This window comes from Orbicella franksi, chromosome 4, assembly GCF_964199315.1.
Source record: "Orbicella franksi chromosome 4, jaOrbFran1.1, whole genome shotgun sequence".
In the NCBI taxonomy this organism is placed as follows: Eukaryota; Metazoa; Cnidaria; class Anthozoa; order Scleractinia; family Merulinidae; genus Orbicella; species Orbicella franksi.
The window spans coordinates 2,324,639-2,351,327 of record NC_138148.1 but is presented as its reverse complement, the minus strand read 5'-3'; the positions used below and the strand labels follow the sequence as shown (position 1 = coordinate 2,351,327).

At 40.1% G+C, this 26,689-nt stretch overlaps 3 protein-coding genes across 4 annotated transcripts; 1 reads left to right on the top strand and 2 right to left on the bottom strand.

Moving 5' to 3' along the window:
* Positions 1–1,988: 1,988 nt before the first annotated feature.
* LOC145485866 (neurexin-3-like) lies at positions 1,989–10,459 on the top strand. The gene is made up of 2 exons (XM_081464517.1): positions 1,989–3,091; positions 5,289–10,459. The coding sequence occupies exons 1-2, from the start codon at positions 2,359–2,361 to the stop codon at positions 6,614–6,616; spliced, it is 2,061 nt and encodes a 686-aa protein (XP_081320643.1). The 5' UTR covers positions 1,989–2,358; the 3' UTR covers positions 6,617–10,459.
* A 1,413-nt stretch (positions 10,460–11,872) lies between these two features.
* Positions 11,873–18,114, bottom strand: LOC145485863 (uncharacterized). 2 transcript variants are annotated; one of them, XM_081464515.1, is made up of 3 exons: positions 15,566–18,114; positions 13,065–14,014; positions 12,325–12,436 (listed from the first exon to the last, which is right to left on the bottom strand). In XM_081464515.1, the coding sequence occupies exons 1-3, from the start codon at positions 15,822–15,824 to the stop codon at positions 12,404–12,406; spliced, it is 1,242 nt and encodes a 413-aa protein (XP_081320641.1). In that variant the 5' UTR covers positions 15,825–18,114; the 3' UTR covers positions 12,325–12,403. The 2 variants fall into 2 exon arrangements, with proteins under 2 accessions (XP_081320640.1, XP_081320641.1); XM_081464514.1 differs by having other exon boundaries at positions 11,873–14,014.
* An 11-nt stretch (positions 18,115–18,125) lies between these two features.
* On the bottom strand, positions 18,126–23,907 carry LOC145485865 (uncharacterized). Its single transcript, XM_081464516.1, has 2 exons — positions 19,340–23,907; positions 18,126–18,848 (listed from the first exon to the last, which is right to left on the bottom strand). The coding sequence occupies exons 1-2, from the start codon at positions 19,345–19,347 to the stop codon at positions 18,479–18,481; spliced, it is 378 nt and encodes a 125-aa protein (XP_081320642.1). The 5' UTR covers positions 19,348–23,907; the 3' UTR covers positions 18,126–18,478.
* Positions 23,908–26,689: the final 2,782 nt, after the last annotated feature.

Sequence of the window (26,689 nt, the reverse complement as noted above, 5' to 3'; positions counted from 1 at the left end):
TCCAATTAACTTGGAAGCAAAAACAGCACCCCTATTTACTGGGAAAAACCGTCCTGTCTTGCAATCAGTATTAAAGGAGGTTTCTTCGCCACATTCAACGCATTTGAAGGTCATCTGGAATGCCAATCCCATTCTTCCATCCTCGCGAAGAAGCAGAGAGCCTTCTTTGCAGTTTTTGCAAACCGCAACTTGCTCAATCGCCGAAACAAGGCTTTCGACATCAAAAATTCGCCGTCCTGAACAATCTTCTTCAAGATCAAAAATTTCTTCTTCCGATTCATCTTCCTTGAGATCAGACAGCCGTCGCTTTCCACTAACAATCTTCTCCTCTGAGGCAGTTTCCGTTGACAACTTCTTGCCGCCATCTTAGTTTTGACTTGTTTCGCCAAGCAATTCGTTCTGGGGCAGTAAACTGGTTGCCAGCAAACTTCCTCTTCTTTCTTTTCTGAGAACGGAACTTCCGAGACATTTTTTAAAAGCTAAACAATAGAAAAATTCCCTAGAATTGAACCCAAGCAACGAAAACAAATCGAGTGGCTTGATACTCTGTGTAACACACACAAACTGTATTCACTTGGGCCCAGTCCTTCTAGGAAGCAAACGCTTTGTTTTTCCTTCCAGTTCTGATCCATTTCGCACAATATAGAGCGCCTTATTTACTGATAAACAACATTCGTTGCCATGGCAACGAGATACCGCGAATTTCAAACTCCTCGGAAAAATGATAAAAACCTGGAAAATTGAAAAAATTCTTCGCGCATTAGTTTCTTTAATACCTGAAACACACTAACAGCCCTCAATAAAATTTTTCAAAATTTTAAACTTTTTTGACAAAATGAAGGTAGGCTGGCCCCTTAAAGGAAGCCCGTTTCGATTGTTCACCGTTTTGGCAGCCATTTTAGCGAACACTAATGTCCCGGGGGGGGGGCACGGCCATATATGGGCTTCATAGGTATGTGCCACTGTGAAGGGTATGGTTTTCAAGCAGTTTACTCTAGGATAGGGTATATAAATCAGAGCGTTTGGGTCTAGAATAGGGTATAATTTTTCACAAAACTGACTAGTTGGTCGAAGATTTTATCTAGACTAAGGAAACCAGGAATTGCCACTCAAAAATATAAAAAAATCAAATCGGCAAGTTTAAATTTATGCAAATCAGCCTCAACAGTGTCGATAGATTGGGGGATTTGGGGAAATTACTCTAGTATAGGGTAACAAAATTCAGCTGAACTAGCTCTGGTATAGGCTAAGGGTTCCAGGGTCCCAGCGGCACATCCCCACCCAGAAATTCCCAAAGTACCCCCCTGGGACTAATGGTCATTCCAAATACGCTAGAAAATTACGCAGAATAGTGCACTAAGTTACTCAGGTTTATGTACATCACTGAGTTTCAATGAAATTGGTTGCAAACAGTGTAACGAAAACGACCTACCGTATTTTCTTTACAATAAGTACGGTAATACAATTGAGAGTCTGACCTCTATACAGACAACTCTGTACGTAACTCTACTCCTCTATAGATAGCACTGCAGTATGAATCATACCTGAGTACCCGCTCTTTCAGTTGTAATCGGAGTTGACAAATTAAAAAAATATATATACTGTAAACAACGAAATTACCACATGGCTTCCGTTTTTGTTACTTTCAAGTACCGTACATAAAATCCGCGAAAAATTATTCCCAAATGAGTAAAGTGTCGCGAAAATTTGTTCCGGCGAAACTCGAAAAATCCAAAATCCGCGAAATTAAACTCCCGCGAAAATTTGATGCCCTGATGCCCTGAGCTATGATTCCGGACAGATTCTTTTATTTTTAAGACCAACGCAGAGGATAAAATGTAACTAAAGACAGTTAATGAATATCTCAATTTTTCCTTCGTTACTTTACACTTGAATGGCCCATTGTTCGGTTTGTTTCACTACAACTGTTGATAGTTTGAAATAAAATCAGTCCCACGGCTAACAGATATAGGGTCATATAGCGAGAGGGTGCTTGGATTGCATTGATTTTCAAAAAGAATTTCACCTCACTTAGTTTGGTAATTGGCCCTCAATTCTCCTAATCAGCATATATAACAAAGGGTGAACGTTGTAAGGAGAATTATTTGTAAGATTGCAATCGAAGTTGACTGATCAGCGCTGTGTTCAATCATGCCAATGTCGTGATTCTGTGCCAAAAAATAGTAACAAACACTGTAGGCGTGGTTTAAATTTCCTTCCGGTTTATCGAAAGTTACAACTGATCGGCTCTCTCGCGTAGACAAGGAGAGTGATGCGTGGAGCAAAGATATCTACAAGCGCGCAAGATAGAGAGAATTCTCGATTAACTGGTCGCGATACAAACGTAGAAAATAAGCGATGTATGCCATTTTGAATGTTCCCTGTCTGTTGTACGTCTGGGTGTCTTTCATGCTTAATCGGACTTCTGCAGAGACGCTTACAAATGCCCGCACTTCATTCCTTCAAGTGAAAAGATGGAATGTCTCAGAAACCAAGGGGCTTGGATTTCGCTTCAAAACTATCCTGGCAAATGCGTTGCTTTTGTACATGGACGACGTGGGACAGACGAATTTCTTACGAGTTGAACTGTCTAAAGGGACAATACTATTGACATGCAGCCATGGAACACGATCCGGGGCAATGGCGGTCGAAGTCGGGGAAAATTTGAACGACTTAGCCTGGCATCAAGTGTTATTAGAGAAGAAGGATGGTATAACGACAATCTCTGTGGACAATCGATGGAAATCAACAATAGAGAGCCCCGAGAAGACGCGATTAATCATCAAAAGTCCGATGTACTTTGGTGGACTACCGACTAAACTCAGCGCAAACAGACTCACCCAGCCTTCGGTGATTCTTCTGAGCAGATTTCTGGGATGTATAGCAGACATAGAATTGTTTGAGTACCCAGCAAGGCGAGGGAATAGAAGAACGGCGATCGTGGAGAACTCGGATGGAATAGCCCCTGGTTGTATTGACAAGTGTGAGAAAGAAAATACCTGTCTGAATAATGGCACATGTCTGAACCGATTCATCACAACTAAGTGCGACTGTACGGCTACTGGCTTCAGAGGAGCCGCTTGCGAACAAGGTATCTTAAAACATGAAGTAGTGTGCCTTTAACCATAACAGCCTAATGTTTATTTAGCGATTTTTATCTGTGATATGTTCTAACTTGCATGAAAGGCACATTTGTTTCTGATAGGAAAACACTGAGAAAGAATGTTGCCATTACATATTTTATAGCTTGCGGTTTCTTGCTAGCTTTAGTTATTCAGTAGTCTTTCAGTCGATTTTAAAACCCTTCTCGTCATAAACTGTCAGTACCGGCTCTCTTAATCGTAATATCAGAAGTTATTTTATAGCTTTTTATCAACTTTACAGGGAATTGCAGCATGCAAGCGGAAAAATCTTTCTGGAGTAGACATTGCAGCTCATTGCGTCAGCCGATACTCTGAGGTTGAAAGCTCAAGCGAGTGTCATCTTTCTTTTCCTGTTACAACAACAAAACCTTGTGCTTTGATTTTTCACATGAATCATTGCTTTACGTCAGGGCCATATACTTTTTCCCAACCTCTTATGGCTCAAACCACTTGGACATTGTAATTAAAACGTAGTCGGGAGTCGTAAAATTGCAGAAGCAGTTCGGTTTCGCTATTATTTGATGTAATTTGTTTTCATACATTTTTCACATGAATCATTGCTTTACGTCAGGGCCATATACTTTTTCCCAACCTCTTATGGCTCAAACCACTTGGACATTGTAATGAAAACGTAGTCGGGAGTCGTAAAATTGCAGAAGCAGTTCGGTTTCGCTATTATTTGATGTAATTTGTTTTCACACATTCGCCAATTTATAACATCACGCGATCCCATGTCTGGACCAGAGTAAATGTGTTCCATGTGCTCAACAAATCGCACGCATTAGGAGTCTATAGTTTAGACCGACCACAGCCGTGAACAAACTGATGATAAATACAATGTGAAACTTCTTGTCATATCAAAAGGTTACGCGAATTGCGCCACAGTGTGTTAAATTCCATATTAATGCTGGCGGGGTTCCAACTGAAATAGAGAATAGTATACCCATCGTGTATGGTTCTTTAGAGATTAGAGACATAGATCTAAACACTCCAGCATTCATGTTATAAGAAAATGCACAAAAGTTATGTTATGTTATTTCTCGAGATATTTCTCGTGATGTTATCAAAGGATTGTTTGGAAAATAAAAAGATCGGGACCAGAAGAGATTGCTTTGGAAGAAATGTTGAGAATGAACATTGAACCATCAAATTTTCAACCAGAGCTGACATTCAGAGAAATAATTAGAAATCTGAAAGGAAAATTGAAATGACAAGGTTAGCAACATAGAGGAAGGTGTAATATATTTCACCGTTACCTTGCTAACGATCTTTCACTCAAATCGGAATTTCTATTTCGCACAACGTTGTTGATGTTGTGGCGTAAGTTTCCAATGATTGCTGGTTAATCCAAGCATTTTGCGGTCAGTTCAATTTAAATCTGCTCGAGAAAGTTCCCATGTCCCCTTTGAGTTTTTCATTTGGCCAAACTGAGAACAAACGAACGCAGAAGCGATTTCAGTCATTGAAGTTAATACAGGAAAAATTAAAACCATAATCTGTTAAAACGAAACTGTTCTTCTAACAGGTCCTAGCAAACGTGACTTCCTTCAGCAAGTTTGGATTAAATTTAGAAGTTGTTTGAGGAACTGCCAATCGATATTGGAGAAATATACCCCCAACAGTGTAAATATTAGCGGAATAAACATCCGGTTTGACTGTAAATCGCCCTTCGAGGGGGTTAGTGGTTATTTTCCTTTGCATGTGATCCAAGTACGCCCTGCAGGCCTATGTCTTTTGTAATGATCAGATTTTCTGATAAGCAGACCTCTTTGATCGCTCAAATTATTTTGAATCATGATGGCGGTGATGCGTAATTGGTATAAGTTGTTTCAACGAGGCTTTTTACAAATGTTTCAACAGCTACCAATCTCTGCATTTCCCAATGGATTAAACACTCTTTTATTCAATGTGCTACCTGTGGCCGCGGTTTCGCCGCGACCAGGACTGTGTGTTTACTTAACTCTAACTCATGAAAAAGAAGGATCCTTCTTCTATTTATATCATTACACCATGCTCACTTCAATGAGTGGAAGTGTTGTGTGACAGGGTAAAAAAAAACGCTATCTAGTCACGACATTTTATTACACTGTACCAGACTATTCCATATCGACTTACCACTAAGTGTCCTTATGCTTACATTCACAGCACTTCCGGTTCTTGGCCTTAGCCAATCAGATTACGTGGTGTTCAATCGCTCCGAAAAAGGCATCTCAACGCGACATGATCGAATCATTTTGCGATTCAAAACAGCCAATCAAAATGGTTCACTTTTGGTGAGCGGGCGTGGAAGGGACTATTTAGGAATTGAGCTAAACCGCGGCTCCCTCCTCGTACGATGGAACCTTGGATGGGGTGAAATCTACGTACACTTGAGTGACAAAGTGATCAGCGATAATGCTTGGCATTCCGTTGACATTCGAAGAGACCAACGTCAGCTTGACTTAGTAATTGACGGAGCCTTTCACGTAAGGAGGAGTTTTCCGGGAACATTTATATCGTTTGACCTTAAACAAGGCGAGGGGGACGTACTGATCGGTGGAATGGGGACGAGTGGTTTCTCTTGGAATCAGCGTTTGCCAAGAATACCATTCGTAGGCTGTTTTCAGGAAATAAATTTCAATAATGTGGACATCCTTCAAGAACTTATTAACGGGAAAGAGGGCTTCACAACCCAAGGTCACCCAAGGTGGAGTTGTGAGAGTTCACAGGACCTGCCTCCAACGACTGTCGCAAAACCATCAACTACACCTCTTGTAGCCTCAGAACAAACAACGGAAGCAGCGGTAACAAGTAAAAAGAGGGTTCAACCTATCACTTCATATAAAACCGCACGGATGGTAACCACCAAGGATTATACACACGTGTCAGCGGTCAGTTTTTCTGGAAATTCAATAATGCCTTGCTCAGATGACGAAGACGATTGCAGATCAGAAGGGTCCGGATCGGAAGAGAACTCGGGTGAAAGTGGTTCGGTGGTAGAGGAGTCGGGCATATTTTCCGAAGTCTCAGGGGATCGTGAGATTAACGAAAACAAAATCCCGAATAACAACAGCAAGAAAAATTTTTTAAAAGGGCTTCCTTCCAAGGCACCCGAGGCTGAGACCGAAGGCGAGTCAGACATTTCGCAAACGCCCTGTGTCGGAGACGACGAAGATGCGTGTGAGAATGTTTATGAATCAGGCCAGGGCTCCGCTGAACCAGGCTCCGCGGGCGGAAGTAGTGCCTCCCCTCGTCCTAGGACCTTGCCGCGTGACGATGGTAACAATCAAGTAAAAAAACGCGTTACAGTAAAACACGACAGCAGTAAAAAATGGACTCTGATCGCTGGCATTATAGTAGTGGCGACCGTGCTCGTCTTGTTTTGCATCTTTGCTATTTGGTGGCTCTGTAAGAACAAAAACAATCCTCAATGGACAGGAATATATAATGGAAGCAGAGAAACATGTCTACAAGCAGAAAATACAGATGTCTAAAAGATAGACTGAAAACTGTACTTCCTTTGATGCATGAGTTCTTTGTTGCCTTTTTGATGTCTCATGCTTACATCAGATGTCAAACTGTTTTTCAATTTATTTGGCCTCAAAAAATTCTACGAATTGCGCCACTTGTAGAAGGAATCACACGCAATCTTCTGAAGATTGTCGTTACTAAGCAACCTGACTTACCTTAATGGCTTGTAGTCGCATCTATCTGGTATAAACAAAACAAACTAGACTTCCCCAATCGCACACTTTTTAACCGGTTTAAGACACGTCTGAGACTGGGTTCTAAAAATTCCATATTGATGACGTAGTTTAACAGAGATCTGTGTTGTGTTTCTGACTGGTTGTTACTTGCGCGCGAAAATTGAGTGTAAACCAATCAGAGATCACAAGTGATCAAACACGTCACGAGTACGAAAAGAGCTTTAAAGTAGAGACAACAAACCGCATCTTGAACAGACTCATTCGTTAGCTCTTGGTGACCCTTGACCAGAAAAGAAATAAATAACTTATAAAATGATTTTGTGTACCCAGAGCGCACTATGGAATGGAATGTTTCGTTCAGCTCAACCAAACTTCGTCGGCCACAATAAAAATGTGAATTTTGAGAAGGGTTATATGATGTTCATTAGGGTCTCTAAAGAGCTAAACTGACGTCATAGATGTTAGCCAATTCGAAAACATTGTCTCTGTTCAAAGAGGGCTTTCGTAACCGGATCTCAATTACCTCCGTTATGCGACGTTTGAACGTGTTGCTTTCTATGGCAAGAACGTTTGTTTTGCTAGAATCCAACGAATGTCCCGTGGGCTGGCAATGTTCATACATGGCTAATGAATTCCTCGGAAGATGTTTCTTTACTCTAGATTCTAATAAACGAGAGGTTTCGCCGGCATATTCTTTGTCGCAATGGATGTAATAGACTGCTCTGCGGTTTTTAAGGTTTTCTGTTTTGTCCTTAACATGTACTAATTGCGATCTCAGAGTATTAATATGCTTGTGGACGAGTGTGTACTTTCAAAAAAAATTATTGCGCTATGAGCACAGAAAATTATGTTACATTTTAATCATGATTCCAGGACAGGAAGACGATATTTTTGATTAGGAAAGAAATAGCCCGTATTTTTATTAGTAGCTAGTTGAACGTAATGTCTACATTATCCCAACTTGAAATAATTTCCATGCCAATATTCAAAGACTTATAATGTGACTGACAATCGGTCTCAGGATTGTAGTGGGCGTTTTAGTGTTGGACGGTTTGTGCTTTACAGAGAGTTCCATTCTTAAAGGCATCTTTTATATTCGATGAGCAATGTGTTTGTAAATATTTCTCACAAAGTCCACATGTATAACGAGTTTAGGAACTTCTCAGTGTGGTTAAAATGCCATATGAATGGTATTGATAAATTGAAACCAAACAGGTAACATCGATCGCAAGGTGTATTAAAGTAATTTATCTGCATCAAAAGTGCTGACCTGCGGTGATTACGTACAGGGCAGATCAAACTCCGCTCATTAGACCATATTCGTATTCTCGGTAATTGAGTAACTTGCAATTGAGGCTAATGTGGCGAGTCTTCAAATGCAAATAGCATTTTTTTTTAATGACATTCCCTCGCATGAGCCCGCACTGCAAGCTAGTTCCAGTCCAATACCGAGAATACGAATATTGTCTATTGAAAGGTGAATATATAAACGATGGTCTCCATTTGGCGCGAAAATATGCCAGGATATTTGTCTGCGGACATTATCTGTTCCGCGAAGCGAACAGTTTTCCGAAAGCGTAGCTCGAAGAAAACTGTGAGCTTTGAGGAACAGATAATGTCCACGGACAAATATGCGAGCATATTTTCATGCCAAATCGAGGCTATATTGTTTATTATCCTTCAAATATTTTTCGCAACACACGCGGTTTTGAAAATTGGGGAATATCCGCGGATATTCCCTAGTTTTAGCTGAGGAATATTCGGTCACGTGACGCGTTTAGACCAATCGCGCGCGAGCGAAAATATTTGATGGATTATAATTACTTACTTGATGTTATGCGAACATTAGGGGAATTGAAGAGCTTCCCATTTTGCTGATGAATATCGGGAAGGCAGGCGGGCCAAACATGTTTTGCCCTCCCAACCCGCCTCCTTATGGATGCAAAAGGAAGGGCCAACCTTTCCCTACACGTGCAAGAAATGGACGAACGCTGACACCTTCACTTGCACTTCCCTTTGTGTACCTCTGGATCCACCACTAGTGATTGCTGAGCACTCACTAAAAGTTCCTGTGATACCGACAACAGAGTACTCTGCCTACATGTCCAAAGTTAATTCACAAATAAAAATAGCACATTTCAATAAGAAACACTGAGATCCAACATTAACATATTTATGGGTCATTTATTTATATGTTTAAAACATTACAAAAACCGCAATCTTGAGTTTAAGTCATAGCTACCAAAGATTACAAGAACTGATATCACACGCCTAGTAGTTGTGAGATTGATAGAAAATATCGGGCAAAAACCCATTATCAGCTAGTGGTGTTTTTAGTTAATTCTCTGTGGTATAATACGCATATGTAGTACATGCATGAAGACATAACGTTGTTTATCCAGTTTCAAAATGAAACGTGCTATATATACAAAGCAGGTGATAATATTTGAAACCATTAAACAGTAAACCAGCACAACTACAGTAAATTAGGTAATAAGTGTTCAAAAAAGCTACCCTAATGACCAATATCTGAGTACACTTCGATATCAAGTAACTTGAGGTACTTTATGTGTACCTCATTGTACTGCGTCCGAGTTAAACTAGCAAAACTACAGTAAATTAGGTAATAAGTGTTCAAAAAGGCTACACTAATAAACAATATTTGAGCACACTTCGATATCAAGTAACATGAAGTACTTTGTGCGTACTTCATTGTGCTGCGTTTACTTATTAAACTAGCAAAACTACAGTAAATTAGGTAATAAGTGTTCAAAAAAGCTACACTAACAAACAATATTTGAGCTCACTTCGATATCAAATAACATGAAGTACTTTATGTGTACCTCATTGTACTGCTTCATTAAACTAGCAAAGCTACAGTAAATTAGGTGATAAGTGTTCAAAAAAGCTACACTAATAAACAGACTTCGATATCAAGTAACATGAAGTACTTCCTGTGTACCTCATTGTAATACGTTATCCGCGGGCCAGTCCCGGGCTCTGGCAGGTGGCGGTTTAGTGAGTTCCACTGGAAACCTAACTAGTACAAAAAGTTGCCTTCGCAATCGTTTGCCAAGAAACATGATACTGAATTCTTTGCATTGTTAATATCATTACAGTCGAACCTCCCGTAAGCGCTTACGGTAAGTGGTCGCTTACGAGGGCTTATACCATATTGGGTCAAAATTTTGTCTCATTAGCATATGGTAACTGCAGAGATTTACCCCATGTTTTAAATGTTTTATTCATGTGAAAAGTCAATTCCAAAAAAAGAAAAAAAATCCGCTTCTTCTCATTGAGAAAATTCCTTCCTCAGGAATGCGATAATGTTACAATACCTTATTAACCAATTTTCGCTCTATTATCTGTCAAGTGGTCGCTTACGGGAGGTTAAAAAAAAAAACAAAAAACAAAAGACAAAAGAAAATTTCAAACTTTTAGCTCTAAAAGTGGTCGCGGTCGCTTACGAGAGTTGGTCGCTTACCAGAGGTTTCAAATGTAATGATTTGATTTGGAAGCTTTTGGTATTTTGGAAAACCGGTCGCTGATGAGAGCGAGATGTTCGCTTACGACAGGTGGTCACAGCCGGAGGTTTGACTGTGTACTTCCTGTGTAGCTTTTATTTAACCCTTTTTGAGTTATTTTTTTGTAAAAAAAAATACCTCTTAGTCGGCGCGTGGGGTATGCTATGGACGGGTCAATGGGTGGGTGAGTGAGTGAGTGAGTGAGTGAGTGAGTGAGTGAGTGAGTGAGAGATGTATGTATTTCACACCAATCAGATTGGATCTACTATAAACAGCCAATCAAATTTCTTGTTGTAAAGGCAAATGGTATGCGTGAAGATTTGATCCCGATAGAGTCCAGAACGGCCATATTTATTCTTCCATAAAAGAGGAGGAAGTATTCATATACTGGGTTTACTTCGACATTTTCTGTTGGTTAGGCCGAGGATTTTAGTTAAATGAACGAGATGAGCCTTGAGGTTTGGAACAGTTCGTGAGTTAGTAGTATGCAAATGCAACGAGATATTTTATTTTAAGTTACAAAGGTAATTTGATACTTTTGTTTTTCACAAGGAATAAATTCAATTAGAGGTCACGAATCGTCGCGTCTAGTTCTTAGGACATGTTTTAGAGGGGACGAGACTTTAGATTTGAAACAGTTCTCACGTTTACAATATTAAGTGCGGGTAGCAATTGCTTTGTTCTTGTTGCATGCAAATATAACGAGACATTTTTGTTTTTTAGTTACAAAGTGTAATTTGACACTCTTGTTTTTCACAAGGGAGTAAATTCAATTAGAGCTGACGAATCGTCACCACTCTTTCCCACGAGATGTTTGCTATCTTTAGTTAACAAATGGTAACTTAACACTTTTGTTTTTTATATGGGAGTAAATTCAATTAGAGCTGACAAGTTATCGGCTATTGTTTCCAGGATATTAAACAAAAAAGGTTTCGTTTCTGGACGGTTTTTACGTCTCTGCAGTAGCAGTTTAATAGTTTTATTTGATGACATTCATTTCAGTCCGATATTTTTAAAGGTAAAAAGTATGAAAACTGTTCAAATGTTCTTTGAAGACTGCGTGGCACCAAGTTAAAGTGCATTTAATTAAATCAGACTTTCAACGTGTCAGAGGTTTTTTTTCTCTTTCTTTCTAGTTTCGGTGAAGTTGTGTTGTGTTGTGTTGTGCTGTGTAAAAAGGTAAACTTACGACTTGTATAAAATGCGAAAAAGTCTCTAAATTAACTTGAGTATTTTTGAGCAAAAATTTCTCTTGGGGTTTGGAAGGGTTATGTGATCGGTGAGCGAGGGAGTTATGCATGTGCGCGTGTCACACCAATCACAGTGCGGGTTGTATCAAAAAGCGAATCAAATTGCCTGTTAGAAAATAAGATGGTATCTACATTAATCTGGAAACGTAACATCGCAACCAAAAAAACTTGTCAAATTAACCAAATCATTACTGTACCATGAATGTTTCTATCTCCAAAACTTCACAGAAAAAAATAACTCTTGCACGCCTTGCGTGCCTACGTTTGGTCAAAGATGTTCTGTAAAATATTTTCACTATCCGTAATACTTCGTTTGTGCGATATGAAGACAAACTGCCAAGTCATTTTCAGAGTGATGTTCGTGCTGTTTCTGATTGGATGATAAGAAACGTACGTTTTGCGAGCACGTCCATGAACACCTTGCTGCGTCATAAACGTTTTCGAAGAAGCCAAAATTACTTATTACAAATCCCATCAACAATCTTTGATGTGGGTTTTCAGACAAATATATTACGCGCGTTTTTTCCTTCACTCGCGGCTCATAGACATGACCAAATACACCGTCATAAGTAAAGCGTGAGATGACAAGATATGCCACAAGTCATGGTCATCAAAAAAACCCCTCGTGATACAGTCTTGGTTTAGATTTCGGGATTTTTCAGGAGTTTCCGTCTTATCCGTTGTTCCTTTTTCAAAAAACAAATAAAAAGCATAACTCCACAAACCTAACATTAGCAAGACATAAATAATTCCGCAAACTAAATAACGTTCGCATTCCAGGCGTTTGCGTCTGCATTGAGCTACAAACTTCGTAAGAATGGCAATAACGCTTTCTGCAATGCAAGAAATCAAAAACGCTTGAGAAAGATTACTATTAAAACAAATGAGAAAAACAATTGGGACAATGAAACCAACGGCAAAGCCAATTGACATAATAACGGCATTGTTACCATTATCTCGGTCAGCTTTAAACAGTTTTAATCCGGCCCAAATAAAAACACCTACCAACCAGAATCCCAAAGCGACGAAAATAAATATTTCTATTAGAGTAGGTAATCCTGTTTCGGAATGACGAACTGCCCCAAGGTAATTGAAAATTAAAAGTGGAACTAAAAAATAAAGGAAAAAATTTGCTGCCCCAACAGGATCTTTAGCGGTACCATTGTACAACGAAATGACAATCAGTCCAGCTATAACAAACATAAAAGCAGTATCGAACTGAAATGTCAACTTACTTGGGCAAAGATGGTAAACTAGGGAAAAAAGACCTTCAAAAATCATTGCCCAGGTAAAAGCGTATCCAATGGAAAATACATGTTCCTCTGGCTTGGAAAGATTTGTTTTAGTAAGCCTTTCTTTCCGTTCCCAATAGTAAACAAATGTAGCTAAAATCAGGCCATGAATAATGTACACTAAGTTACTTATCATTAAGTTAAATGGTATATCATGCCACTGACTTACTCTGTAGCAAAAGTCATTGTAATAACAGATGTCTCTATCACCTTCGTCTTTCATTAGATGCCAGTTGGCAAAGACAAACTGACCAGCACCGATCATCAACATAAAACCCACAATGGCAGCGGTGTACGAATGCGTCGGCTTAGTAGTCTTGATTTTATTGACGAGAGGACTGCTTGCACGTGGCTTCCTTCTGGATGAAGATTGTTGAGGCTGATTTCCCTGACGTGAGAGTTCAGTTTCAGTGCCTTGAGATTTATCCGTGTTCTGGTGTAAACGCTGAATGCAGAATGCCCATGCTAATGATATCAAAAGACCAGCAACTATTGACAACAACACGAAGAGAGATATTGTTCCACCATAGGAGTAATCAAATGATTTGTTCAGTTCTAAAGTGACAGACGTTTTTGCATTAAACGGTGTTTCTCCTGTCGCATTCTTAATTGCAATTCCAATAAACCAGCTGGATGTGGAATCAGTCAAAGGAGGAACAGAGACCTTGGACAAAGTAATCCGTCCTTTCTTTGCAAACGAAAGACGAATTGACTCACCCTTGTAGTCCACTTCGTCAATATTGTCCTTTTCGACATCCTTACAAACACGTGACACTTTCAAATAAGCTGGCACGTCACCTGACTCAGAAGTAACAGTAACATCAAGCTGTGTCTTTGCGATGTCTTCTGGTGGCAAGAACTGGAAGACTTGAACATTCTCCGGGGTGACTCGCACCGTTTGTGGCTCATTTAGTTTTATCCTCCGTGGAGAACTATCTATTTGTACTGTAAAAGAGAGGTTTGGAGACCCTGAAAATATTAAATGTTTATCTTGGACTTCATTGCTGTAACGAGACGGGCAAACGATAAGAGAACTCCAATCAGCTTCAGACGTGGATACGTCCAAATGTCCCAATATCCGCGACTCGTCTGTTCCATATACTGACACGTGCAGGAATCCTGTTCAACAAAATGATTTATTTGTGAGTGGATTGCAAAAACAATTGGTCCACACGAGTAGGAAAAAATTAACAATTAACCACAGTCAATTCTCGCTTTGGGACACCCCACTGTCACAGACAGAAGCTACATTCCCGGCCGAAACTACAAAGAAATTAAATGTATGGAAACGACTTCCGCCGTTATTACAGAGAGACGCTACATCCCCGGCCGAAAAAACAAAGAAATGTATGGAAGCCACTTCCGCTATTGCAGAATTACACTAAAGTATACGTAGTTCCAAAGGAATATCTTTTTTGATCTTCTCTCGTTATAACAGACAGCTCGGACGTGTTGATTGACATTTGACACTTAAATAAAGTTGTTATTGTTATTATTATTAACTCTGTTCGCGCGAGTGCGCGAGTGCGCGGGTGCTCGGGTGTGTCGGCTTGCTCGCGCGTGGAATCCGCGGTGTATTGCCTGCCACATTAATTTGATGATATTCTAAGCTTGTTGTAAAGGCGATGCACTGTTTGCTTTGCTTTAGCCGACACTTTTCCACACGAATTATCCATCGAAGGAATTTAAAATGCTTTTCTCGCTGTCGTTGTTCTCAATGAACTGTATTTATACCGACAACTATGCTGAGACAAGGGGCGCTTTCCATTTGACAAAAAAATGCGGTTTGGATTTCGGGAAATTTCCAGTGGCGAATAAAACAGCATTTTTCGAAATTTCGGGAAAAGGAGGCAAACCTTGCGAGGTATGCCAAAAGTTTTTAAAGATTTCTTACCGGGAATTTCTGTTCCAGCTGATTTCCCCCGCGGATTTTTCGGAATTTTCGGTTAAATGAATCGCGTTTTGGGAATTCATTTAAGAAACTTTCCAAGGAAATGTTCGTACCATTTAGCCCGGCTACGAAAGTTCGGAAAATTTTGGTTGAATAGAAAGAGCCCAAGAATCGTATTCTCTTAGAAAGCTAATTTATTGTATTCTTAAAGAAGTCGACAGATCAATCGTAGCCTCCGCGCTCCCTAACAGACAGGTTTGTTTAGAGTGCAAGAGCGTTGCTAGGAATATTCTTGTAGGGTGATATAATGCCAACATAATAATATACCCTAAAGTTGAGTAGTGACTATAGTAATTCTCGTTATAAAGGAACTAACAAAAAGAGCTTCAGCAAAAGTTGGCATTCAATGTACAGCGCGCAATTATTAAATTACTAAAATTCTGTTGAGCAATAGAACGGAGGTCATTTTATTGTAACCCTTGATTAAAAAAAAGCCCTCCCTTGGCAAAGCTGTTGCACGCAAATTTAGTTTCGGGTGTAAAATTGCTACGCGCCCCAGACAATTTCAAACGTTTCGGTTTATTAAATAAAAATCGTCACCTCGTGTTCGTCTCGCTCAATATCAGTGCCTGATTTAAAATACAACTGCTTTCGCGTGCACACATGGACGCTATGATGGAAAGTTATAATTATGTTTAGTTCGAAAGCAGTTCAAGCCTCGAAAGTTCAGATGCATGCGAGTTTAACACCTAAACGCAGACCGTGCGACATATCCTCACCTTTTGATTCTTTGTTTCTTTTAGCTCTCACTTGTAAGAAATGATTTTGATGATTTTGCCCGTCTGTCTCCACAAAGCAGGAATGGCTGATATGCTTGAACGCTGCAAGTTTGGCAGTGAATTTCGCGGTCATTTTCTGGCCTTCTGTTGTATTTATCTTTCCAAAGGTGCAGTCTGCAAACATTTTGGCTTGAACTGCAAATGGCCATGCTATCACAAGCAAGGCAGTGAACAGAAACGTGGCAATGCGAACGCCCATGCTGAAACGCAGGAATAGAAATCTGTCTGCCTATATTGTCAAGAGCCCCGACTGTGTGACGTCAACGCACGCAAGCGTGAATCACCTCTAAGGCCGTGCGAACACAAAAGCAAACCAAGAAGCAATTTGCATAGGCTAGCACTTGCACTGGATCTTTTATGCTTGAGTTAAACTAATACTTGTAATTGCTGCGCTTGTTTCTTAAGCAGTGTGAAACGGGAAAGCTAAACTATCAGTCCCATGCCCTTCCGGTTAGATTTTAACTAAGATGGCGTCTCTCCGTACCGTAGACCTCTAATGCACCTGAGTGTGCGTTGATTTGTGGCCAGGCCTAAAGCGCGTCCTCTGGAAGAGGAGAAGAGAAAAAAAAGGCTAAGCCAGCTCATCTCTATATGGCCTGCTTCCAAAGATTGCAAGGGATGTCAAGAAACAGTGCACAACAAAGACGAATCGCCCTGTTATCAGTTTCTTTCTCAAAGATGGAGCGGATTACTTTGGTCAAGGTCTCTTTTCCTGGCTCGACTTCTTCCATTCTCCAGTTGGTTCGTGGGCATAAACTGGCTGATTTTATATTTGATCACTCCGATATTGCCGCGATCGTATGCATTTTAACTGTAAGACAATAGACCAATTTCGATATATTAAAATTCAGCCTAAAACAATGGACATCAGCACGAGGCTCTGGGGAATAAACCCCACAAACTCTGTTGTTATTTCCCGGAGCCTCGTACTGGGAGGATGAGTGTTTCAGGGAATGCAACAGGAACATCTCCAGAATACGATTTACCAAGGCTCAATTGGTTTATGTCTTTTGATGTTACATCCACAGACACTGAGACATTTTTGTGACCGTTATTTACTTTAATATACATATAATTTTAATTACAAAATAGGTATTTAACGTATTTGGCAGATATAGAAAAACGCGTAATCTTTGTCACAATAACTTACAATAGTACATAATTATCGAGTGCGTGTCAATGCTGAAACTATCCTTAGTTACCACTTACCGTACAATATATTTTCTCCTTTATTGTCAATACCTACGTACAAAGTTAATTCAAATGAAGACTTGAGTGTTGTCAGATTTCCAGATCATATAAATTACGTTCAACCACTAAGAAATTGTGTAATTGATTATCGAGAAAGTGATTCATTCGCCAAGTCAAAGATAATGCACTAAACTAAAGGAGCCTTACTTGAGCAGAATATCAAACTACGTTTGACTAAACACATTTATCATTTTCTCTCCCGAAACAATTGTAAGGACTGGCTTCGTTCAAAAACTTATTCATCTCCCGCAATGGCAAACCACGCTGTACTTTCTCACTGTTTAAGATTTAATTTGTGTTAAATTTAAAGCCGATCAAAAAGAAACTCATCAAGGGCATTTTAATTAAGAGCAATTTAAACTAGACCGATAGATAGATAAGGGGCCGATCATTATTTAACGCCTGGGGGGGGGGGGGGGGGGAGGCGGAGGATATTGGGGAGATCATTTGATTTTAATGATTACAGAAGGGGGGGATCAGTCATAACTGAGAGCCCAAAAGAGGGGGGTGGTGTGCTAAATGTTACATGCCCACAAAGACGCGATGGACGGCTATTTGACACTCTAAAAAGTAACTTTGCAGTTTTCAAGCACTTGGGATGGTTAGTTGCTGGTATGTCAACTGACATCAGTCACAGGATTCTCAGTAGAACGGCGGAATTTCACCGGCTGTAAAATCGAATGTAGCCGCCTGTTTCGGTTGTTAAAATTTGTAACTTGAATTTTTTATTAAAATTTGTGAACATGATCATAAACAACTCATTTTCCGCATCACTTTGCCCCCCAGAATGCATGAAATCGCATCTTTGGTAACCTACAATTTCAAAATTTTCCAGGGGGTCTGACCCACCGACCCCCCTAGGTTGGCTTGGCCTTCGGGCCCCGCGTTAATTTGCGCCACTTGCCATGCTTTACTGGACGCGTGTGAAAAGTTCTGCTAAGAACCCTGGTCAGACATCGGGATCCAGACTAGCAAAAGACACGGATCAAGAGACTGCACCATGGCGGCTTCAATGATACCATAAAGTACGTCATAGTTAAAAATATTACTTTCATATGACCGTTAAAAGCACTAAATATACACGTCGAAAGATGAATATGCGTGCGAAGATATGGAGGATCACGAAACTCCTCAATAATTATGACGGGGGATCACTTCAATAAAATAACATTTAAAGCGGGATCAGCTAAATGTTACTGTCCTTCGCCGGAAATCCCTGGACACCCTGCCCCCCCCTCCCCCCCCCAGCGATAAATAATGACCGGTCCCTTAAACCTTCATTTCTACACCATTAGAATTAAAGTTCAAATGCTTGTAAGGAAGACTCATTGTGTGTTTTTTGTGTGTATTCGTCAGAGATGATCGCGGGCGCACCGAGACACCCACCTCTGGAAACTGAGCGTGCTTGTGGGGTCGTGCGCTAGAAACATAAAATGCTAAGGATTCAACTGTAAAGCGAGTTACTAAAATAAATATAATCAATTTACAGGATATGCATTGCGCAATATATGTTATGATTTTCAAATTAAAATTTGCAAACGTTAGACAAGTAATATAAACCTCGTGTTGTTCCATAATGCACTTTTGTACTTAGGTGACACGTCAAACAAAAAACCGTTCAATTTTCTTTGTCCATGACTTATCAAAGCAAGCCTCATTATTGTGCCACGCCGTTAGTTGACTTTTCAGGTAGAAGAACTGCTCATCAGACCACATTTCGCTGAGAGCCTGGACTCTGGTATCCCAACGGTTGAGCCCGCTGCCCTGTTCTACAGCGGAGTCATTCTCCTTCTTCACTGTAACCTTGCCTTTCATGATCACCTTTGCTGTGTTTGGCTCACCTTCTTTGATTGTGAAGGTTTCAGTTCTAACGTCATCGTAGATAGTGTTTGTATCTTTCAGAAGAACACACCCAAGGTCTTTGGAAACCGACAGTTTGTATTCATCAGACAGTTGACAAATCTCTAGAGTCCTTTAAAAAATAGACCAAAAATCAGCTTAGCTTTCGCTTTTGACGTTCTATAACGATCCATTTGGTTCTTTCCTGTTTAGTATCACTACAAAATTCATGGGAAGCAAAGAGTGATAATATCGCGAAAGCAAATATATGCCATATTCGTACTCTCAGTATTGGACTGGGACTAGCTTGCAACTGAGGCTAATGCGGGGAGTGTTTTGAAATGCAAATGACATTTATCTCTTTTCAATGATATTCCTCGGCATAAGCCTCCATTGCAAGCTAGTCCCAGTCCAACACCGAGAATCCGAATATAGCCTTTTTTCCAGGAGACATGCACAGAATAGTTGCTTGAGCCTTGTTGCTGGGCATGGCAGCTCAAGTCTAAAGTTAAGCCGTTGAAATCCTTCAGTATCATGTTATTGTTACAATACAACTCCACGAAATAACGTTACAATCTTTCAAACACTCACCGCCACCTAACATGTACAGTACAATCCTCTCACCTTGTCATCTGGGGTTTTCTCCGCCATTCTACAGGTAATGTGGCATGTTTTTATTCTGGATCAGAAGGGTCAAGCCCACGCAACTGGGCATCCCTTCCACGTACTTCTTAATACCCGAACCGGAAGTAGTAGCTTACTCTTACATCCGGTCTGTATCGAGAGGAATGACGAGTGCGGAGAAGGCCAGACTTACGGCCAGTAGACTGAGGAGAGCGCCAGACGAATTTTATGACCAGCGGCTACAGTGTAGGCGGTGGAATCAAATTTAACCTGCGCTTGGAAGGTTTCATCAGGCTTCTGAGGCTGGATATCCTTTGGTGAATGACCACGAGGATGGGTCAGGTTTAGAACGCCTGCCAGGAAATCGAACAATATGCGAAATTCGAACTTATTCAATGAATGTTTGAAACAATATGCGAAATTCAAGCTCATTAAAATCAATGATTAAAAGTTGTCCGTCTCACAGATCGTGGTAAACTGAAGCGAATGTGAGGAAAGCAATAAAGGACAGCAGCTGACAGCTTCCCTGATCCGGCTGACTAGTTTCGCTATTATTTTTTCTATGTTTTTCACTCGTTCCTTGCAATCCATGAAGCTCTGCGTCCGTTGCGATAATTCTACAATGCTGAAGAGTGCAAACGTGATGAAATCAGTTTCAAAAATATGATTTCTGTATTTTTTCGAGCAATTTCAATTTCCGAGGCCAGGAATGAGTATGAACTCTTAAAGTTGAATAATTATAATAATTCGCAGAATAAGACATGTGTACATATGTACAGATCCACACAGTGCAAACGTCGGTTAAAACGCTTAAAGCACGATGATGTTAAATTGATGGCGTTTTTTTTAATAACCGCGATTTGTTAGACTGGTTTTTGCTTTCTTTGTGGCATTTTGGGCTCAGACTGCATGTCTGGATTCGACAATTTAAGGTACTAGGGTCGGCTCTTGATGTGTTGACATACCTCTTGTAATAAGCGAAGACTCTCCAGTCGGAAACACATCACACAGTCGGCATATTTCGCGGGTCTTTGTTTCACGATTTGGGTGCAAAATTATTTTCTTGGGAAATTAATTTTCGCGAAAATGAAAAAAAAAAACATTTTATTTCGAGAATTTTATCGTTATTTTACACTTCTTATTGCTGAAATCATCAACTCATAACAAAACCAAACTATAGAAACCCCATCGTGTACCATAGGCATAGTCAAAGACATTATGCTTATGCTTATGCTTATGGTTAACGTTCTTTGCAATCCACCGTAGGAAAAAAGATGGCGGCTGTTCATTTTACCACAATGCCTTGCGAACCTAACACAGCCTATAAGGCACTAAGCAAGCCAAATGTTTATAATATTTGTCTCTGTACAAAGGACATTGAGTAGCCTGGGTTTGAAGATTTAATAACGTTTCTGTACGTTTTTATAAACGTTTTCAAAGTTGTCGTGCGCTAAGAACTGTGGGTAAATATCCTAGTTGCCATCTTTTTTCCTGTTACCGTGAATTAGACTAAAGCTATGTGTACCATTGGCATAAAGGTCTTGGGCCTCTAATCAATTTTTAGGGCGAGCTCCATGTCAGTGAACGGGTCTTTTGGAGGGAGATCCGTTTGTCCATCTAAGAGGCCAGAGATCCCGGCTTTCTCCCATCCTTTCGCGATGTGTCACATACCAACAGGACTACTCAGGTGGTTGTAAAGGTCCACCAACCAGACGGCATAAAGTGGTTTTAGGACTGTTAGTCGCAGATCCACATTAATATTAGTGCTGTCGCCTCCCGATTCTATCTGCTGCTTTACTTAGTCCGAGTACCATGTCGAGAAGTTATCCTTCATAAATCTTTTGGCCTCCCCATTGACGGTGAGGTCCAGAGGCTGAGAGAAGTGGGTCATGTTGGCGGGCACCGACATCGTCAGCCACAATCCGTCGTAGGAAAAAAGATGGCGTTTAGTACATTTACCCATAATTCTTAGCACACGGAAACTTAAAAAACGCCCATAAAAACGTACAGAAACGTTCTAAAACCTTCAAACCCAGCGTACATAATGTCGATAGCACAGTGGTAAATACTGCAAAAATGTGGCTTACCTTCTACTTTACGGGCTGTGTGAGGTTCGCATGGTATTGTAGTAAAATGTACAGCCGCCATCATTTTTCCTACAGAGGATTGCACGGCACAATTGCACAAGATACTGCTGAGTTAAAGTGTTGTCGGCCAAGAACCTCAGACACTGCTATTTGTGCTTTCAGGAAGGTTTCCGCAAATGATTCTGGGCTCATCTACCAGGAGCTTGCAATTTTCTCGCGATCTCTCGCATAACAGCTTGAAATAGACCCTTTTCATAAATGGCTGCCAATTATAAATTCTTTTGTAAGTATTAAAATTAGCCTGCCTAACCTCGTTCTTGACTTGATAATTCAAAAGAATTTTTACTCCCAAACGAGTTTAGTGAGGCTAATTTAAATACATACAAAAGAATTTTAAATTGGCAGCCATTTATGAAAAGGGTCTATAACTTTGTTCGGTTTGCCTTGTGGCTTCGTTGGTAGCATCACAACTTGAATCTTTGATTCCCCGAGCCGCCGATGTATTACAGGATTATAGTTTTGTTTACATGGATTATCGCTCCTTTCTTATGCCACCTCGTCTAATTCATTTAAAAAATTCACAAACACGTAACGATGTTCTTAACACCACGACACTGGACCGCGATTCGATGTATTAAAACCATGCATAACTAATTTTTCTAAGAAATCGCGCAATTTCCCGTACTTTTGTGATTCAGTCCGCAAATTCACTGATACGCTGTAACATCAGTCTTCCTTACCTGATTTGCATGAACATAACTTTCCATGTGTGAAATTTGATAAAGTTTAAGAAAATAACAAAATTACTTGCATTGCTTTGCTTGTTTTAATTTTTTGTCGTAAAACGTCGATCCAGAACAGTTTTGACTAGCGTACTAATTGTTACTGCTGGGTTCCCTGTGAAGACATATTTAGATTCGCGCATGCGTGGAGGTGGCCTCTTCGAACGGTGACCACGAGGCCACCGAGTTAAAATCTCAGTTATGTCAAGTTTTCCTTGGTTTTTAGGTCAGATTTAGTTCAATTTGTCAGTGTTTTTCTGAGAATTCTACGGTCGTGATATCGTGGCATCATTGTCAGTTGTTCTCATGGCCTATCGTGAATTAAACGTTCTGGTTAAAGTGAATTTGTCCATGGTTTGTCGCCGTTCGCAGCTACACTAATGATGCAAACGCATATAATATTACGTCGATCGATAGTTGAAATGTCCTCTTCCCCACCACTGGAAGAGAGCGCGTTGCGTGATCCCGGATCTCAAAAGATTCCGTTAAAAAATATTCTTTCCCCTAAGATCTACAAACACCTGTAATATCATTTCAGACCTTGGGCCAAGTGAACGCAACGAAGGCATTAGAAGACGCAAAAACAAGAAAGAAAAACAACAACAAAAAATACACATAAGCGCAGGTGGTGTAGGACACGGTCTATGTGACAATATTCGACCAGTCATATATCGTCTCAGCCGGAGCAATGGCGGACATATTTTTCGTTGCGAGTTGCGAGTAGGTTGTCTTTTCTCGACCGATTTCTACACTCGTCATGAGAATCAAACGATCCTTTTCCAGGAACTGCTAGTGTAATATCTAGGCCAGTTATGTGCCAAGTCTCAATTGCAGGTACATGTAAGAGTTTTTTTCATCAAAACTGATCAATGGAAATCATGCTATGTTGAAAATGTTTGTTGAGCATCCGCGCTTGACATGGATATTTTTTGGTCGTTTGCGGGGTAACAGGGGTCAGTATTGTGCATTATTTTTGCGCGAAACTTTAGTTCGATAGTCCGCGAGATGTTCGCGGCATTCCGTGAGAGTTGATAGCGTGATTTCTACCCTCGTTTTATCACGATAAGTGTATAATTTTGTGGCTCGGCTGTTAAGTGTTTCCCTTTATGTCTTAATGTTTTCTTGTTAATTTGTTTTTGTAGTGCATATGTGATCCATTTGTTTGGCAGATGTTCAAGATTTTTGGATGCTGCTTTGCATACTAGTACATTAAAGATATCATCTCATTTACAATGAATTTTCACTATCATGACCACTGCCTGCCTTGAATAATTTGTTATCTCAAATAGAAATTTACTACTCTTGGATGTTGTTGTTCAGTCATCTATCGCTGATTATTTTTGACCCCTCACTTCTTTATACTTGTTTTTCTTTCAGTTTTGGTAGTAGTGGGAGACTGTACCTAGGCTTAAATCAACAAATAATAAGTGTTTTATGCATGTATGTATAATCTACACATAACTGTCAATCCATCTGGAGGCATCTTCAACTAGAAGACAAAGGGATAAATTATACCAGAACCAGCCAATATATTTGAAGCAAATGCTAAGTTATCAAAAGACTATGGGCTTGGAGTCAACTTTGCTATATTTCCCAAGAACTAACTTTATCTACCTACCCTGCAGTTATCAAAAAAAGAAAGCTACAGCATGCTGCTGTTTACAACACCACATTTAGAATGGAATAGACTAAAACTGACTACCTATAAAGCTGCATGGCAATCCCAAGTTTTAAGAGCTACTGCAAGTGTTCAATATAGTGAATCTGCTTTTATTTCAAACTGTTGTTACAATTTAGCTATCTCAGCAAAACATCCCAGTATAAATGATCTGGGATATGGCTTTATACCCTAATTGATTATTCTTAATTCAGTCGGTTACAGTCATTATGAGTCAACACGAGGAAGTGCTGTGGGGACTGTTTTCGAGGTATCTAAGAAAGAAAGTGCCGAAGTTAAGGTTAATTCTGGTAAGTTACGATCGAATTCTAAGATGTCAGGAACGAAAATAATTTTTCCGTTCAACCGTAGAGATTCGACGTACCGCGAAGCTTCTATTCCTAAAATCAGTTATTCAGCACTGAAAATGACGGCTTGTGAATCGAGTAGAAGACATCTACAATTGTCACTTGACCTGCGAAAGTTTTAATATAGATGTCGTTCGAGATTTCTTTCAGCATCGGAAGCGAGCAAACCCCCTAAAAGTCATGTTCCATATCACCTTCAATCGCGCGGAGGTGTTTACCTTTCGGCGATCAGATGAAAATGAGCAACATTTCTCCCGGCACGCTTTGCGAGTCTTGTCCAACACCGCCTGATGTGAGCGCATCAAGGGTGCAAAAATACCTCAATGCTCAAAATGCTACCCTCTGACGTCATGATCATAGAATTTGCATTGCAATTAAGATTACTTGAGCCCAGAGCCTCTCGAGGAACTAAATATCGAACAAAAAATTAAAAGAGCACGAACGAACACAGGGTGCTATTTGTTTGTCCCTTTAAGAATGCAGCGTTTTACTTGAAAATTATAGAACTTACGAGGACTCTTTACGAAGTACGGACCGCGAAAACACGTCTAGATTTTCTAGAGTTCTTTCACTCGGTTTTTACCTTAACAACAAGAGTCATTGATAATAGTTATTAATACAGTTCCGTTAAACACCACTTTTCGAAAACTAAACATTTCGAATTTAACAGGAACATGCTTATTTAAATTTCGGTTTTTGATATTTAATCAGTGGCTACATTTCCTTTCAGTAGACCTATGTGTTGATTTCGGCTTCGAGTAGGAACAGAGTCCACAAAGAACTAGACTTACCACAAGTCGACCTTTTCTTAATCCTTGACTTATTTATCTCCCTCGAGCGAAGCGAGAGGGTAATCTTCGAACGACGAAGTCGCGAAGGCGAGCGCCAGCGACGTAAGTCGCGAGAGTTCGTCCTTTCCAACGGCGAAACCAACAGGCCAGGGAAGAATTATTAGAAAGGACTTTTAGAAAGTCTAACAAAGAACATGTAGATTATTATAAATGTTAGGATGCCATGCACGAGTCTCGAGAACAATTAAGAGGTGCCCTCTGTAATTTTCAACTATGGCCATTTGGACCAGAAAAAATCAAATTCCTCAAACTTTCTCAGATGAATGGTCTAGATAAGTGATTCACAAAAATATAACTTTCAGTTCAATTCGATTCGTATTTTAGCGCTGGGGCCACCATCTTGGTTTTGCCCCTCTGAGAGGGCTTTCAGCGGCCATTTTAGGGCACATTTTTAACAATTTGCCATACAAAGAAAACGATCTAAATCCGGGTAACAACCCTTTATTCGAGACAAGCAAATGTTTCTTGTTACATTGAGAGGCTGTTTTGGCAATTTGATCATCACCTGATTTTTCTACAGAATTTTAAATTTCTTCCCTTTCGGACTACTCATGAAGCGCCACAAAAAAGGCGAAGTTTAAAGGAAAATATCGCTAAAAGTACATCACTTGAGATCCCAAAACTACCCTCCACTTAAAGAGCAATGTCTCACCTGTAAATATATGCAATAAAATTTTGGGGCAGTTAAAACTGTGAAATGTTAGAAGAAGAAGTTTAAGCTGTGCTTTTGTCAACAAAGACCGCCGTCCTAATTCGCATAATAACATGAAAATAACGATGCACAGAGAAAATAATGATATATTCCACTTACCTCGCGACATGTCGACAACTGGATGTTCCACGATGCCTCATGTTATATTTCCAGTATGTTTCAGCCGCATTTTCGGTGATTAGTGTACGAAATCACTCTCAGACATCGCCACGGTTAAGCAGATTTCAACCCTCCGAAGCCCGCTTCATAACATCTATCAATATTATTTGTCATTTGCCTCATAGGCTGCCGTTTACAAAAAGTTTAACAGTTTGCTGAGATCCTAACTGACCGAGAAGTTTGTTAGCAGCCTTTAAAATCTTCCTTTTAATCGAGGATTCTCATCAAGAACTCGTTTAAGCTCAGTTCTGTTTTGATCTGTTATGCACCCGCCATTATTCCACAGATTGCGTTACATTTGACAAATGCGCATTCCAACGGGTAGGGGTAGGGTGGGTAGGGAGCGAAAATGTAACCGACATTAAAGCCATTTTACGCATTTCTGTGGCTAAACTAGTTACTGGCTTTCCCAGAATGATTTGAACATGAGCTTCTGCTTGCAGGTATTTTCTAGGTTATTTTTGCAGAGTAGGTGAGGGGGGGGGGGGGGGGAGGTCGTGTATTTAAAAAAAAAAAGAAAGAAAAAAAGAAAACGATAGACAGTATCAGGTCAAAAGATTATGATCTGTGTATCTTGATCAGCTTTATCAGTTCATCACTGATGCCAGTGAGGCCCAATTAGGGGTTTTCAGGATACTGGATATTTGGGTAAAAAGTTGATAGGATGCAAGAAATTTAGAAGAAATATTAATGCGGTAGAGCATGTTTAGATCAGATAAAACAGGACATTAATT